The sequence below is a fragment of the Aquila chrysaetos genome, chromosome 6, assembly GCF_900496995.4.
Source record: "Aquila chrysaetos chrysaetos chromosome 6, bAquChr1.4, whole genome shotgun sequence".
Classification (NCBI taxonomy): Eukaryota; Metazoa; Chordata; class Aves; order Accipitriformes; family Accipitridae; genus Aquila; species Aquila chrysaetos.
In genome coordinates, this window is record NC_044009.1 from 8,697,639 (window position 1) to 8,711,570 (window position 13,932).

At 61.9% G+C, this 13,932-nt stretch overlaps 3 protein-coding genes and 1 long non-coding RNA gene across 9 annotated transcripts; 1 reads left to right on the forward strand and 3 right to left on the reverse strand.

The window, feature by feature from the left end:
* The first annotated feature begins 2,045 nt into the window (after positions 1-2,045).
* On the forward strand, positions 2,046-4,926 carry TMEM269 (transmembrane protein 269). Of its 3 annotated transcripts, none has more exons than XM_030018620.2 (6): positions 2,046-2,197; positions 3,821-3,968; positions 4,062-4,159; positions 4,249-4,392; positions 4,471-4,674; positions 4,774-4,926. In XM_030018620.2, exons 1-6 carry the CDS (start codon positions 2,173-2,175, stop codon positions 4,881-4,883), a joined length of 729 nt encoding a protein of 242 aa, XP_029874480.1. In that variant the 5' UTR covers positions 2,046-2,172; the 3' UTR covers positions 4,884-4,926. The 3 variants fall into 3 exon arrangements, with proteins under 3 accessions (XP_029874480.1, XP_029874482.1, XP_029874481.1); XM_030018622.2 differs by having other exon boundaries at positions 2,047-2,197; positions 4,549-4,674; XM_030018621.2 differs by having other exon boundaries at positions 2,049-2,197; positions 4,474-4,674.
* LOC115343099 lies at positions 3,110-5,692 on the reverse strand. Its single transcript, XR_003924002.2, has 3 exons — positions 5,365-5,692; positions 4,491-5,013; positions 3,110-3,960 (listed from the first exon to the last, which is right to left on the reverse strand). It is a non-coding gene; the product is annotated as an uncharacterized LOC115343099 (long non-coding RNA).
* A 223-nt stretch (positions 5,693-5,915) lies between these two features.
* On the reverse strand, positions 5,916-7,059 carry LOC115343098 (small vasohibin binding protein). Of its 3 annotated transcripts, none has more exons than XM_030018623.2 (3): positions 6,928-7,059; positions 6,223-6,345; positions 5,916-6,138 (listed from the first exon to the last, which is right to left on the reverse strand). In XM_030018623.2, exons 1-3 carry the CDS (start codon positions 7,057-7,059, stop codon positions 6,052-6,054), a joined length of 342 nt encoding a protein of 113 aa, XP_029874483.1. In that variant the 3' UTR covers positions 5,916-6,051. The 3 variants fall into 3 exon arrangements, with proteins under 3 accessions (XP_029874483.1, XP_029874485.1, XP_029874484.1); XM_030018625.2 differs by lacking the exon at positions 6,928-7,059 and adding an exon at positions 6,445-6,537 and having other exon boundaries at positions 6,223-6,405; XM_030018624.2 differs by lacking the exon at positions 6,928-7,059 and having other exon boundaries at positions 6,223-6,537.
* On the reverse strand, positions 5,916-12,131 carry LOC115343096 (E3 ubiquitin-protein ligase TRIM62). Of its 2 annotated transcripts, XR_005932720.1 has the most exons (7): positions 10,816-11,261; positions 10,175-10,270; positions 9,428-9,684; positions 9,239-9,354; positions 6,924-8,983; positions 6,223-6,345; positions 5,916-6,138 (listed from the first exon to the last, which is right to left on the reverse strand). XR_005932720.1 is itself a non-coding variant. In XM_030018619.2 (6 exons), the coding sequence occupies exons 2-6, from the start codon at positions 11,221-11,223 to the stop codon at positions 8,433-8,435; spliced, it is 1,428 nt and encodes a 475-aa protein (XP_029874479.1). In that variant the 5' UTR covers positions 11,224-11,244; positions 11,971-12,131; the 3' UTR covers positions 8,185-8,432. The 2 variants fall into 2 exon arrangements, 1 of the variants encoding a protein (XP_029874479.1); XM_030018619.2 differs by lacking the exons at positions 5,916-6,138; positions 6,223-6,345 and adding an exon at positions 11,971-12,131 and having other exon boundaries at positions 8,185-8,983; positions 10,816-11,244.
* Positions 12,132-13,932: the final 1,801 nt, after the last annotated feature.

Here is a 13,932-nt window from a genome sequence, read left to right on the forward strand (position 1 = left end):
TGGGCACCCAGAGACACCCCAGTGTCACAGGAACAGGCACCCAGAGACACCCAGATGCCACATGCACTGTTTGCCCTGAGGACCCATGGTGCCACAGGGACGGGCACCCACAGGTGCCCAGACACCATGGGGATGGGCACCCAAAGACACCGAGGTGCCACGGGGACAAGCACCCCAAAGTGCCCTGAAGCCATGGGGATGGGCACTGTGAGGCACCGTGATGCCAAAGGGACAGGCACCCCAAGGTGCCTTGAGCCCACAGGGATGGGCCCCCTGAGGTGCCCTGAGGACACGGGGATGGCCTCAGCCGTGTGCCCTGATGCCACAGTGATGGGCACCCAGTGACGTCCCGTCACCATGGGGATGGGAGCCCCGAGGCCCCAGGGATGGCCCCCTCCAGGCGCCCCAGGGCCGGACGGCCATGGCTGCAGCCTCTCTCCCGCCGTCTCCTGCCCTCCCGGCCCGGCCGTCGCTTCGCAACCACCGCCACCGGCGCGTGACCAGCGAACAAAGAACCCTTTCACCGGCGACCCCGCCGCGGCCAGCACCCCTGGGACCCCCCAGCCGGAGCACCCCAGGTCCCCCAACCCCACCCAGGCACCCCACGGTGATGGGTGTTACAAGCACCCCCCGGTTCCCCCGGGGATCTGGGTGGAAAATTCCGGCGCCAGGGCTGTATAAGTTTTATTGGCCCCTTGTCACTGTGTCCCGGGGGACCTTTGCTCTCCCCGCCGTGGCCCGGCATTGCCACCATTGTCCGCCAGTGCCGCCCCGGCACGTTGCGGCCCTGCCGCTATCGTGGGCCCTTTGCTCGAAGAAGGGGGCTGAGGTCGCCCCAACTCGTGACACCCTTGCACAAGCGGGTGCCGCCTGCTGGAGGCCCTGGGGTGGGGACAGGGGTGACCTAACCCAGTGGCACCCAGCTGAGCCGGCTGTTTCTTATCGGTACCGGCCGTGACCCCCGCTGGCGGCGTGAATTGGCGGTGACACAGCATGGGGTCGTGCTGCCCGTCGGTTGCAAATGCCCTGCGGTGGCAGCCGGGGGCAGGAGCGCAGCAGTGCTGGGGTGCCAGGGGCTGACGTGGGTGCTACAAGCATGGTATTGGTGCTCTGAGCCTGGTGTAGGTGACATAAAGCATGGCAGGGGTGCTGCAAAGCACGGTACGGGTGCTGCGAGTCTGTTACGGTTGCTACCAGGCTGGCATGGGTACTGTGAGCCGGATAGGGGTGGTACAAGCCTGGTATGGGTCCCATGAGCATGGCATGGGTGCTGCAAGCATGGTATGGTTACTACAAGCCTGGCATGGGTGCTGCAAGCCTGACATCAGCGGTGTAAGCCTGGCATGGGTGCTGCAAGCTTGGCTTGGGTGGTGCGAGCTTGGCATCGGCAGCGTAAGCCTGGCATGGGTGCTGCAAGCCTGGCATGGGTGCTGCAAGCCTGGCATCGGTGGTGTAAGCCTGGCATGGGTGCTGCAAGCCTGGCATTGGTGGTGCAAGCTTGGCTTGGGTGCTGCAAGCCTGGCATGGGTGCTGCAAGCCTGGCATTGGTGGTGTAAGCCTGGCATGGGTGCTGCAAGCCTGGCATTGGTGGTGTGAGCTTGGCTTGGGTGCTGCAAGCCTGGCATGGGTGGTGTAAGCCTGGCATGGGTGCTGCAAGCCTGGCACTGGTGGTGCAAGCTTGGCTTGGGTGCTGCAAGCCTGGCATGGGTGCTGTGAGCCTGGCATGGGTGGCGCAAGCTTGGCTTGGGTGCTGCAAGCCTGGCATGGGTGGCGCAAGCTTGGCTTGGGTGCTGTGAGTGTGGCATGGGTGGCCCACATCTGGAATGGGTATTGCAAGCCTGGTAGGGGTGGTGCAAGCCTGGCACGGGTGCTATGAGCCTGGCACCAGTGCTGTGAGCCTGGCACGGGTGCTGCGAGGCTGGCACGGGTGCCGCGAGGCTGGCATGGCCCCCTGGCCCCCCTCCCGGGGCAGCTCCTCCCTCGCCGGTGGTGCCAGCCGCCTCTGAAAACCCCCGTGTCCTCTGGCCGGACCCACCCCCGGCGGGGTGACTCAGCCGGCGAAGCCTTTCCTTATATAACGCGGCGTCACCGCCGCGCCGGGCGAGCGCCCGCTGAACTGCCCCTGCCTCAGTTTCCCCTCGCCGGGGCGTCACCGCCACCGCTGCCGCAGTCATGTGGATGGTGTCACCACCGGTCGGTAAGTGCCAGCTTGACGCCCCGATACCGCTTGGCCCCTTCACAAGGCATCTAACCCCCTCCCCCCCACCAAAATCGCCGTTTTGGGGGGGTTTAGCGGAAAAATAAGGGTCATCGGCCGAGCGCCGCTTGCTCAGCCCTGTGAATTGGGGCAGAAAAGCCTAAAAACAATAAAGCAGCCACCCAAAAAGAGGTTAATTCTGCACCTCCTCCAGCTGAACCCCCTTTTCCCCTCGGCCTTGGCAGGGTGACACTCCCCTGGGGGGCACAAGCCCCCCGTAACACAGATGGGGTCACCTGGGGAGAATCAAAACTGCCTTTTTTCCCCCCAGACATAGTAATAAAATGCACGGGCAGCGGCATGGAGCTGAGGAGGTCCCTCCTGCCCCAGCCCTTTGCTTTCAGGGCTAGAAACGCCAAGATCGGGCAAGTTTGGGCACCGTGGCGATGCCTGGGGATTGTGATGCTCACCAGTGCCCAGATCCAGTGTAGCAGTGGCACCGGTAACCCTCCCTGGGGGCCTGATCCTGCCCAGCGCTGGGGAAGGGTAGGGATGGTGACAGCAAGCCGCAAAATCACTGGGTTTTGCCCCTTTTTCCCTTTGGAGGCCCCAAAACCCACCAGATTAGCCCCAACCAAGGATAAAAAAGGGGGGGACGGCACCAGGCATGTGCTCAGACCCCCAAAAATCACCAGATCCGATAAAGTCCAAGGTGGCGGAGTGACCATCCCGGCAGATCGGGGGGAGTTTTTCCATCCCCACCCACCCGGCTCAGCCCGTACCAGCGGCTCGGGGCGCGGTGTCCAAAGGTCACCGGCGGTGGCCGCATCCGTCCCACCACCGGCACGCGGAGCCACCGACCCCGGCGGGATTCCCAAAACCAGGAACATATTTTAATTCCTCACAACCGAGGGCGTTTTTTTAATTTTATTTTTTACACCTCGGGAACTGTTTTCGGCGGCATTTCGATGCCGCGACGGTGATGAGTTGGCCCAGGCTCAGCCGGGAGCGGGTAAAGGGGGGGTGGGCAAGGGAGGGGGTGGCTTTTGTTTTGCTCTGACGTGCTGTTTTCTTTCAGATGAAGGATCTCACCAGCTTGCCTGGCTTTGGGACCACGGCAAAGGCAGGGTGCAAAGCCCACTAGTAGGACATGACCCTTAAACTCTTTCTCTAAAGCTTAGCCCTATAGGTATATAAGATCAATAGAGCTTAAAACCGGGGTTGGCTTTTAGTCTAAGCTTGGGTTTGGATTTATTTTTCTTCTTTTTTTTAAATTTTTGTGATTCTTTTATTGGTTTTATTTTCACCTCCGGCGGGTAGATAAGAGGCAGGGCTTGCAAAAAAACCCCAAACCAAAACACCCCCCAAAATATCCCACCGCTTGCTAAAAGGCTTTTGGGGGTTTTGGTTTGAGGAGGGGAACAGCCAGCAAGGCTCCTGCCATCAGCAGCACCCCCCAAAATCTCCTCCAGCCCCCTTCCAGCGCTGGAAGGGGGGGGTGCTGCGGGGCTTTGTCCCCCCCTCCCCAGCACTGACCTGCTACCTCGGGGAGGGTTTAAGTAACTCCCCAGTTGGAAGCGGCCGTTGGTTCTGCCCTTCACCGGCCGCCTCGGCGGGTTGCAGGTATTTTCCAGTCCACGAAGAAGCTGTTCCTGAGCGAGCGAGCTGGCCAGGGTCAGACCCTGGAGTTCATCCGGAAAAACGCTGCTAACGGGCTCTCCGTGGCCAATTTGGTGGCGGGGCTCTCCTCCGTCCTCTGCAGCCTCAATAGGTGGGGAAAAAGGGGAAACGGGGTGAAACTGGGGGGGGGGGGGGGTGTGCAAAGGGCAGGTCACCCCATTTTTGCCCTCTCCATCCTCCTCAGGCAATACCACCACTCGTGCTGGCTGCTGCTGGTAGGGTTTCTGCTTGATCTGGCCGACGGAGCCGTCGCCCGACAGCTTGACGCCTGCTCAGCACTGGGTGAGTCTGTCCCGCCGCCCCCGGGAACCCACCGCCAGGTTCGCCCTCCCCCCCTACCCGTTTGGCAGCTGCCCGCTTGCTGTCCGCAGGTGCCAAACTGGATGATTTCGCCGACTTCACCACCTTTGGGCTGGCCACAGCTCTGCTGCTGCAGCCGCAGGGCATCCTGGACGGGCTGCTGGCCATCGCCTATGTGATGGCCGTATTTGCTCGCCTGTGCTTCTTCTCCAGCGGTAAGCTGAGTGGTTTGGGGGACATTAGGGGGGTTTTGGGGGGTGATTTCCCCCCTCAGCTAAATGTCTGGCACCCAGCAGGGATCCCCTTCACTTACCGGGGGCTGCCCTGTCCCTACGCCTCCTCGCTGCTGGCGGGCACCTTCTTGCTGACAGGGGGTAACGTCACCCTGCTGCGTGTCACTGCCATCGTCATGATCCTCTTCATGGTCGATCAGGGTTTCTATCCCCACGACAAGGTGCTGGAGTCCCAGCTCTGGAAGAAATTGGTTTACGCTGGAGGTAAGGATGGGGACAAAATCAAGGCGGGGGTAATTAAACCCACCGAGATGGCGGCAGAGGAGGAAGGAGCAGATCCCAAAGGCTTTTCCTAATCCGCAGGCGTGGCAGCCGTCCTCTTCGCGCCACCGGCAGTGGCTTCCATCTATTGCCTCGCCTGGTCGATGTCCTACATCATCTTCCCCTTCGCCATCTGGAGCTGCAAAGCCTAACCCCTGCCTTCGCCTAACGCCTAGTAAAGCCTTCCTCTTCCTCCTCCTCCTCCTCCTCACTCTCGGGTGCCGCCTCCTCCACCGGGATTTCCCTTCACTCTTCTCAACGAATCCGAGCTGCAGCGGGAGCCTGTTTAGAAAAGAAAAGGGAAATTGAGTAGTAGGAAAGGCTCTGCTTCAGGGGAGCCCCGAAATACCCTCCCCGCACCCTGTCCCTCTTGCGGGGGAGTGAGCAAACACCCGTCCCCCGCTCCAAGAACAACCACCCCGGTTCGGAGACCCACAAACCCTTCCCTGCGCGGGGGAACATGAAATTTAGGTATTGCTCCCACCTTGCATCGTTAATTTATTACGAGGGGGAGGTTTACACCCTCAAAGATGAGGACACCCCCTCCCTGCGGGGGAGGAAGCCAACGAACAAATCTCCAGAGGGTTTTTGAAACCTGATCCACTGGCAGCATTTTGGTATTTATTATTTTACCTGTCACTCTAGGGAAATAATCTCTCTAGTGTGTTTTATTTTCCCACCTCCCTCGGTGTTCGCTCGCTGGGGTGTGGGAGGGAGGTGGAAGGGGAAAGAGGGATTTGAAGCCTGTGATCCAAACTCTCTGGAAAGCCAGAGGATGCGGGACAGTGGCGGCTGGAAAGCGGAGGGCGTGTGGGTGGAGGAAGGAAGCGAAGGTCAAACCTTGCACTGAGCGGCGGAGAGAAACACTCGGGGTCCCCAGGGAGGCTCCTGCGCCGCAAGCAGCTGCAAGAGCTGGATGGGGCCCCCACCATATCGCCTGCCCACCCCCACAGCCTCGGGGACCGACTGAATCTAGGCACTGGGGGTGCAGGACTGCTCCCCTTGGCAGGGAACCGGCAGGCCAAGGTCTTGCTCGGCGCAAGGAGGGCCGGAGCTGGCAGCCGGCAGCCGCAGCTGCTCTGGCACCCAGCCCCGATAGAGCCTCCCCCACGCCATTCCCACCCGGCACCGGGCTGGGACGGAACCACCGGTGCCGCTGAGGGACCAGGAGCCGGAGAAAGCTGGAACCATCACAGATTTTATTTAGAAAAAAAAAAAAAAAAAGCAGTTATTTGATAATAAATAACAAAGAGTTTAGAAAAGGGAATGGGCAGCAGATGGGGGGGTCTGGGGTTGTCTGGGGGGGCTGCACATGCTGCCTCACTCGCCGGAGGCCTGCATCTGCTTGCAGAAGGAATCAAACTGCTGCTGCTCCAGCTCTGTCATCACTCGGTTGAGGGCGTAGATCTGCGGGACGGGTGGGGAGAAAGAGGTGATGGGGGGGGGAATTCGGCCCCAGTGTTGCTGTAGTCCCCCCCTCGGGTCGCTCACCTCTGCCCGCTGCCTCTGCTTCAGCTCCTGCTGAGCTGATTTCTGCTTGGCCTTCTCCAGGCGAGCCGCTGGCTCCCGGGGCTTCGGCCTCTCCTTCCGCCCCCCCCCCACTGGGCTCCATGGCTGGAGGGGAGGGAGGGGGAGTGGGGGGTCATGCCAGGGCCACCCTCTCTTCAGCCAGCCTCGCTGCTCCTCCTCACTGCCCTCAGCCCCACGGACAGCCCCCACGCCTACTCCGGGTTCCACAGCCCCCTTGGGCCTGCTGCTCCACCCCTGCCCCACGGCCCCCCCACGGCCCATAACGCCCTCCAGCCAACTTAGGGTCCCACAGGAGCCCCCCACTGACACCCGGAGACCCACAAGAACCCCCCCCCCCCCCAGGCATCCTAAGCCCCACAGACTCCTCCCCATAACACCCCCCATGGCCCCCAGCCCCCTCAGCTGCCCCATCTGCCCCCACAGCGCCCCCCTTCACCGGCCCCACGACACCCCACAGCCACCCACGCACCACAGCCCCCTCCAGCCCCACAGACAGCCCTGTCCCACAGGCCCCCAACAGCCACCCGTGCCCCCCAACCCCCGCTCCCTCCCCACAGCCCCCCCATGTCTCAGAGCCCACCCCCACAGCCACCCGTACCCCATAGCCCCCTCCCCCAGCCCCCGGCTCGCCTCAGTACACACACACCCCCCCCCCCCGCTACCGGCGGGGCAGTGCCCGGGGCAAGATGGCGGCGGGGCCCCGCCCTCTCGGCGCGCGGCTGCCCGGCCTGCGGCGCATGCGCAAAAGTGCCGCCTGCGCGGATGGGGATGGGGGGGGGGGGTGTGGGCAGCGCGCATGCACCGGCTACCGCCGCCGCGCGCCCAAGCGGAACCGTAGAGAGGGCGGCGGGTCGCAGCAGCGCCGCCTGGCGGGCGGGAGGGGAGCTGCGGCGGGGCCCCCCATTCCCCCGCTGCCCCTATAGATCTATGCCGCTGTCCCATATATCTATATCACACCCCCTATATATCATACCCCCGTATAGCCCACCTCCTACATAGCCCTGCCCCTGGACAGCCCACCCCCTATACAGCCCACCCCTATATATCACATCCCCTGTATAGCCCACCCCTATATACATGACAACCCCTATATATCATACCCCCTATACAGCCCAGCCCCAACACAGCCTGACACACGTGCAGGGCCCTACAGCACAGCCCTGCTCTCCACGTCGTGTCCCCCCTATATACATACACCTCCCACAGCCCAGCCCCTCCCCACAGCACAGCCCCATAGGCAGCACCCCCTATACAGGAACTACTCCTATACACAGGCAGCATCCCCTATATGGACCCCTCCCAGTGTCCCCAGGGCTCTGCCAGCATGGCACACGGTATACCATGGCACGGCACGGGCACCACGTCCGGCGTGGCACAGCACAGTATGGCATGGCACGGCGCACCACGGCATGGAGCACTACGTATAGCGTGGCACAGCACGGTGCCGCACCACGGCATGGAGCACTACGTATAGCGTGGCACAGCACGGTCCAGTATGGCACAGTGCACCACAGCACGGGGCAGTATATACGGCATGGCACAGTGCACTGAGGTACGGTGCATGGTATAGCATGGCACGGTATGTACGGGACAGTAACCTATAGCATGGTACACCACGGTGCACCGTGGCACGGTGCAGCACATATGGAACGGCATGGCGCGGCCCAGTACATCCAGCATGGCACAGCACACCACAACATGGTGCACCACGGCACAGTACGGTACGTACGGTGCAGCACATGGTGCACAATGGCACAGTGCCATAAATATGGCATGGCACAGTACGTATAGTGTGGCACGCCAGAGCGCACCATGGCACAGTGCAGCACATATGGCACAGCACAGCATGCCAGGGTGCCATATGGCACATGCCAGCATCACCCCCTCTGCCCAGTGGTTCTCCACTACCCGGCCCCTTCTCTCCAAATCCTTTTATTGCAGCAGCCCGGACCCCCCCTCGCCCCCCCAGCACCGGGACCCTCCTGGAAGCACAGGACAGAGAGAAGGGGGGACGGGGGGGCAAAAAGGCCAGATCCTGCCCAGCGCCGGGGGCAGTTCCTGGGGCAGGATCAGCTGAAACCTCCACCAAACAGCGGGAAAACACCCAGGGGTGGGGGGGGGGGGGGGATGGGGCACACGCCGAACCCCGGGAGTCAAATCCCCCCTCCCTGTTAGATGCGAACGGTGTTGATCCGGAGGGGTTGGACGTTCTTCCCATTGGCGTGACTCTGCCCGGGGCTAAAATAAGAGCAGAGCTTGCCAGGAAACCTCTCCCGAAAGGTGTAGAGCCAGGACATGTCGTCAGCATTGTAGAAGATGAGAAGCCCCTTGTCATAGTCCAGGAAGACCCCCACCTTCTCCAGCTTGCTCTTGACATTGAGCCGGGTCCAGGGCTCGGTGCAGGCGCTGTACTGGTTACCATCGTGCATGACGATGCAATAAAAACCTCGGCTGGGTTGAATTTGGATGCTGCCCTTGCGAGTGACAGCTTCGTGGGCCAAACCAATCATCCACTGGGTCTTCTCGGAGACCACCACCTCCCAGTAGTGGACCCCGCCGCCGAACGCCTCTGAACCCAAGACCGAGACCTCCACGTCGAAGCGTTTGGGGGAGTCCTGCAGCGGTTGGGGGTGCAGGTTGCCGTAGGCCACGATGGTGCAGTCATCGGAGAGGATGAGGCGGTGGTGAGCCGTGCCAGGGTCCAACGTCAGGGCTGCCGGCACTGGGAGGGACACAGGGACAAGGAAGGGGACAAGCATCAACCACCGTGGTGCCGAGAATGCCACCAGCACATTCCCATCCTTCACCGGCACACTCCATCCTTCACCAGCGCATCCCCATCCTTCACCAGCACATCCCCATTCCTCGCCGGTGATGTCCCTGTCCTCTCCACTCCTCACTGGTGACATCCCTATCCCCATCCCTCACCAGCAACCCCCCCCCGACCCCGCAGCCAGCCCATCACTGCACCCCTCACCGGGATGGATATCCTGGAAAAGGGATTTCCAGATGGTGTACTGCAGTGGCCCCATGTATTTGGAGGTGGGAAAGTCCTCGTAGGTCAGGTTGGTCTCGTGGATCTTCCCCTTCAGCCTGCGAAGGAGAGATGCTGGAGAAGAGGAGAGGACGACGTGGAGGACCAGGTTGTCACCCCGGTGTCACCCACCTCTCGGAAAGGGACGCAACACCGGCTAAAAAGACGTGTTTGTCGGCTTCGGCCAAGCGCTCCTGGAGGATCTGGCTGCCCTCCTGCACCTTGCGGAGCTGCTGGCTGTAGCGTTGGATCTTCTGCTCGATGTCAGTCAGCGTCCGCGCCGTGTCCGCCTCCAGCTCCTCCAGCATCGCCTTCTGCCGCTCCCGCAGCAGCCGGTGCAGCCGCTCGAAAGCCTCCCCGATAGTCACCCGCAGGCTCTTAGCTGAGGACTTTTGGGGTGCAGGTGGGTGTCAGGACCCCCCAAACCTGCCCTGACCCCTCCATGAATCCATAACTCCCAAAATAAACCCCTACAGCCCCATTAACTCAATTCCAGATGCTCCAAGCATCCAAGGATGGATATTTGACCCCACATCCCTACAGAAAACCTAAAAGAAAAACCCTGTCACTGGTGGGAATGGAGAGAAAATTGAACCTCGATGAAAGTTGAACCCCTGAGCAAGGAGAAGGAGATAAATATAAAATAAAAATTAATTAAAACGATAAATAAAAGCACCCCTGAAGGAAATAAGAGAGGGCTGAGCAGCCTGATGGGCAGCTTCATCAATGTGCCAGTGGGTTTTGGGGTACGGGAAAAGGGAAAAATGTGGCAGATCCATGAAACTGTGGGGTTTGGGGTCTTCGGAGGTCCCAAAATCAGGTCGGCAAGGCTCGGGGCTGGGGTGCTATCGGGTGGCACAGCCACATCCCCACTCGTACCTTGGTCTCGGCCAGCTGCCGTTTGAGGAGGTGCAGGGCTTCAGTGTGACCACGCTCACTCTCCTGCAGCCCCTGGAGCTGCTCCTTCAGCTCCCGCTGAAAAAAAAAAAACAACCTATAAAATAGGGGATTTGGGGAAAAAAGGGATCCCAGCAGGCAGCTTTCCTGCCAAAACCCAGCTCGTGGGGTTACAGGGGTTGTGGGAAAGGGGGGTGCAGGGGTGGGGTGTGGCAGGGGCACAGTTGGTCCCTGCCGGCACCAGAGTCCTGACCAGGGCAGAGCTGGGGGGGAGGTAATGGCTTGCGGGGGGGGGTCCTACTTGGGGAGCAGCTCAGCAGATCCATGGGGGTGCATGGCCGGCTGGTTTGGGGGTCCTCATGGAACCCCAATGTGGATGGAGGAGGGGGGAATCCCATGGGGGCAGCTGAAGAAGTGTGTGTGGATTGATGGACAGACAGACAGACAGGAGGAAGCCACAGGGCTGACCCCGACAGGGACAGAAGGGGTATAGCGACAGACAAACAGGAGCTAACACCAAGACAAGAGGGGACAGATGGACAAAGAAGCCAAGGGGAGCAGCTCAGGGCAGGGGATCCTGGAAGGATGATACTCCATGGGGAGGGAGGGAGGGATGGACCCACCTGCAGCTCCTCGAAAGCATCGTCCACGTTGGTGACCTGGTGCTGCTCGTGCACGGCGGGCTCATCGCAGAAGAAGCAGACAACGGCGCGGTCAGTGAGGCAGAAGAGCTTGACCTTCTCGTGGTCTTTGCAGGGGAAGGGGCTGCGTTGGGCACCCAGGATGGCATCCAAGGGGAAGGCGCTGTAACGCTCCACGATGTTGGCCAGCTTAAGGCTGGGGGCCAGGGTGGGTTCGGTGAAGGTTCGGCGACACTCGGGGCAGTCACGGGTGCCCTGGGGTTCCTGACGTACCCAGTGCTCGGTGATGCACCGGCGGCAGAAGTAGTGCTCGCAGCCGAAGCTCACTGGGTCCTGGTAGATGCTCAGGCAGATGGAGCAGAGCAGCTCGTCCTTCAGGCTGCAAGCCATGGCTTGGGGCTGGGGGAGAGGCTGGGGGGGGGTGTGGGCAGACGGTAAAGGGGGATCCTGGGGGCAGGGGGGAGATGGGGGCAAAAATGGGGGGCCTGGGTGTGAGGCTGCTAATGAGGAGGCTGGGGAAGGGGGATGGAATGGGGGGGAATTGGGGGTCAGGTAGCAATGCGGGGGGGCTGGGAGGGTTGCAGTGGAGGGGAATTGGGTGTCAGGATGCAATGGGGAGCTGGGGCATTGCAATGGGGGGGGATGGGGGGGGGGCCAGGACGCGATTGGGGGGGCTGGGGGCGTTGCAATGGGGGGAATTGGGGCTGAAGGCGATATGGGGGAGCCCGGGGGGGGCCAATACAATGGGGTTGCAATAGGGGGAAACCGGGGGTGAATCTGATATGGGGGACCCGGGGTGCTGTAATGGGGGGGGGGGGGCTGAGGGGGGAAGATGATACGGAGGAGCCCGGGGGTGAGGCTGCAACGGGGACACCCAGGGGAGCCGCTGCAATGGGGGGGGCCTGGGGTGAGGCTGAATTATGGGGGGGACCGGGAGTGAGGCTACCGGGAGGCCGCAACGGGGGCACCCGGGTTGGAGACCGCCCCGCCCCCCCCCGCTCCCGACAGGACCAGGGTTCGAGACCGCCCCCCGCTCCGCGCCCCACCAAGAACCCAGGTTCGGGACTGGCCCCCGCCAAGACCGCGGTTCGAGGTTGCCCCCTGCGTCCCCCAACCGCCGGCGCCCACTGCCCTCACCCAGCCGCCGGCGGTGCCGGTGCCCGGTTCCCGGGAAGGGGCGGGGGGGGAACGATCCCGCCACCGCCTCACAGCGCGCCCCGCCGCGACGGGCGGGGGGTGGGCGAGGAGGAGGGGGCGGGGCCGCCCGGCACTTCCTGCCCACCCCCCCCCCCCCCCCCCCCCCCCCCCGCAGCCACAGTGGTGCCGCCCCCGCCCCATTGTCCCCCGCGCGGCACGGCCCACCGGCGCACACCACCGCCCGCCCGCGGGGGGGGGGCCTCTTAAAGGGGCCGCGGCGGCGTTTTTTGGGGGGGCGCCTCTTAAAGGGGCCGCGGCGGCGTTTTTTGGGGGGGGCGCTTAAAGGGGCCGCAGCGCTGGGTACCTCCGTCCGTCCATCTGTCCACCCCCCTCCTCCAGCTTTCTGTGCCCACCAGCGCTGCCCCCATCCCACCCCCTGGCAGAGCAACGGGGGACCCGTGGGGACCACAGGTGACACTGGCACAGGTATTGCTGAGAAAACACCTTTCCCCCCCCAAATTTTACCAATTTGACCAAAAAAATCACCTTAGTAGGAGTTTTGGGTGACAGGTTTCTACTGTCCCCTCCCGTGTCACCGTGATGTTCGGTCATGGTGACCTATGGGGACCTATGGGGACTGGGGGGCTTTGCCAGCACCAGCTGCCCCACGGCAAGGCTTCCCCCCCCCAAAAAAAAAACAACCCTGGGGACCCATTCGCTCCCCCCTTGGAGGACCAAGCAAGACAGAGGATGGGTCCCCCCAAGGGACGGCTGACAGGGCGTGAGGGGTCTGGGGCCAGGAAAATGGAGGTGATGGCGGGGCAGGGGACACACACACACACAAAATTCCCGGGGGGGGGTGTTAAGCTGCATATTTCAGAGGCGGCGTGAACGCCGGGCCGGGAGCCAAAGGGAACAAACTCTTCGGTTTTTGCCGCCGAATTGCCCTGCTCTGGCTGCTGGCACCTCGCTTTTCTCCACCCCCCTGCCCCCCCCCCCCCCCCAGCACAACCTGGGTATCCCCCCCCACATCCCTTCTCCTCCTTTCAGGGAATAACCACTCACTTTGTTCCACTTCCTGACAGGCCCAAAAAGCTTGGAAAAAGCACACCCCCCCCAAAAGCCCCCCAAAAACCCCCACATGGGTTTGGTTTTATTGGTTTTATTTCGGCTTGGTTTTGTGCATTAGGAATTCAGGTTTTGTCTCCCCTCTGGAACTCACCGGGGACCGAGGAACGGCTGAAATTACATCAAATTTTGCCATGCTGGTGAGCAGGGATGGGGCCAGCTTTGCCAGAGGAGAAAAAAAAAAAAAAAACAAACCAAAAAAGCCCCCCTTTCACCCCAAATCCAGTCCTGCTCAGATTCAGGGCTGGAGGGGTCTCATCCCAGGTCATTAACGGGTTATTATTTAATTTGTATGCCAAGCATGTGGCCAAAAGACCCTGGGAAATTTGGGCGACAGAAGAGCATCGTCCCCCTGGACCACGTGGCGGTCAGCCGGGATTGCCATCGCTCATTCCGGTGGCTCGTTAGGCAATGAAGGGAAACCACAGGGTGGGTGTGTTTGGGCAAACAGGGAAATTAATCCCGGCTAATTAGTAAATTGGCTTTGTTACCTCCCAGTAACCCCGGTGTGACCCCCAGTCGGGGGGTTCCAATGTGCCTTGATTCCCAGTTTTTTTGGGGGGGTACACAGCCACTTCTCTGCCCCGGCTCCGGTATGCCGGAGGATGCCAGGATGAGGCAAGGGTCTGGGTGATTCGGCAAAGTGTGGTGATGCACCCGCCGGGCAGGGAAAACCGGGCTCCTTCCCACGTGTGCCGCGTGTGCCGGCTCTGCCGGCAGGATGCTGGCGGGAAGGGAGGCCCCTGATCCGCAGTGCTGGAATTTTCCCCCCACCGCCGGATGAAACAGCGCTGCCGGCGGGATAGGCACGCTGCGACGTGCCTGCTTGGCTCT

Excerpts from the sequence above, each read along its gene's own strand:
- LOC115343098 (XM_030018624.2), bottom strand. The coding sequence starts at position 6,522 with ATGGGCCGTGGGGGGGCCGTGGGGCAGGGGTGGAGCAGCAGGCCCAAG. Across the intron at positions 6,139-6,222 it reads AGCAGAGGCAGCGGGCAGAG|ATCTACGCCCTCAACCGAGT; the intron begins GTGAGCGACCCG and ends CCCGTCCCGCAG.
- TMEM269 (XM_030018620.2), top strand. The coding sequence starts at position 2,173 with ATGTGGATGGTGTCACCACCGGTCG. Across the intron at positions 2,198-3,820 it reads GATGGTGTCACCACCGGTCG|GTATTTTCCAGTCCACGAAG; the intron begins GTAAGTGCCAGC and ends GGCGGGTTGCAG. Across the intron at positions 3,969-4,061 it reads GTCCTCTGCAGCCTCAATAG|GCAATACCACCACTCGTGCT; the intron begins GTGGGGAAAAAG and ends CATCCTCCTCAG.
- LOC115343096 (XM_030018619.2), bottom strand. The coding sequence starts at position 11,223 with ATGGCTTGCAGCCTGAAGGACGAGCTGCTCTGCTCCATCTGCCTGAGC. Across the intron at positions 9,685-10,174 it reads GGCAGCTGGCCGAGACCAAG|TCCTCAGCTAAGAGCCTGCG; the intron begins GTACGAGTGGGG and ends GCACCCCAAAAG. Across the intron at positions 9,355-9,427 it reads GTTGCGTCCCTTTCCGAGAG|GCTGAAGGGGAAGATCCACG; the intron begins GTGGGTGACACC and ends TCTCCTTCGCAG.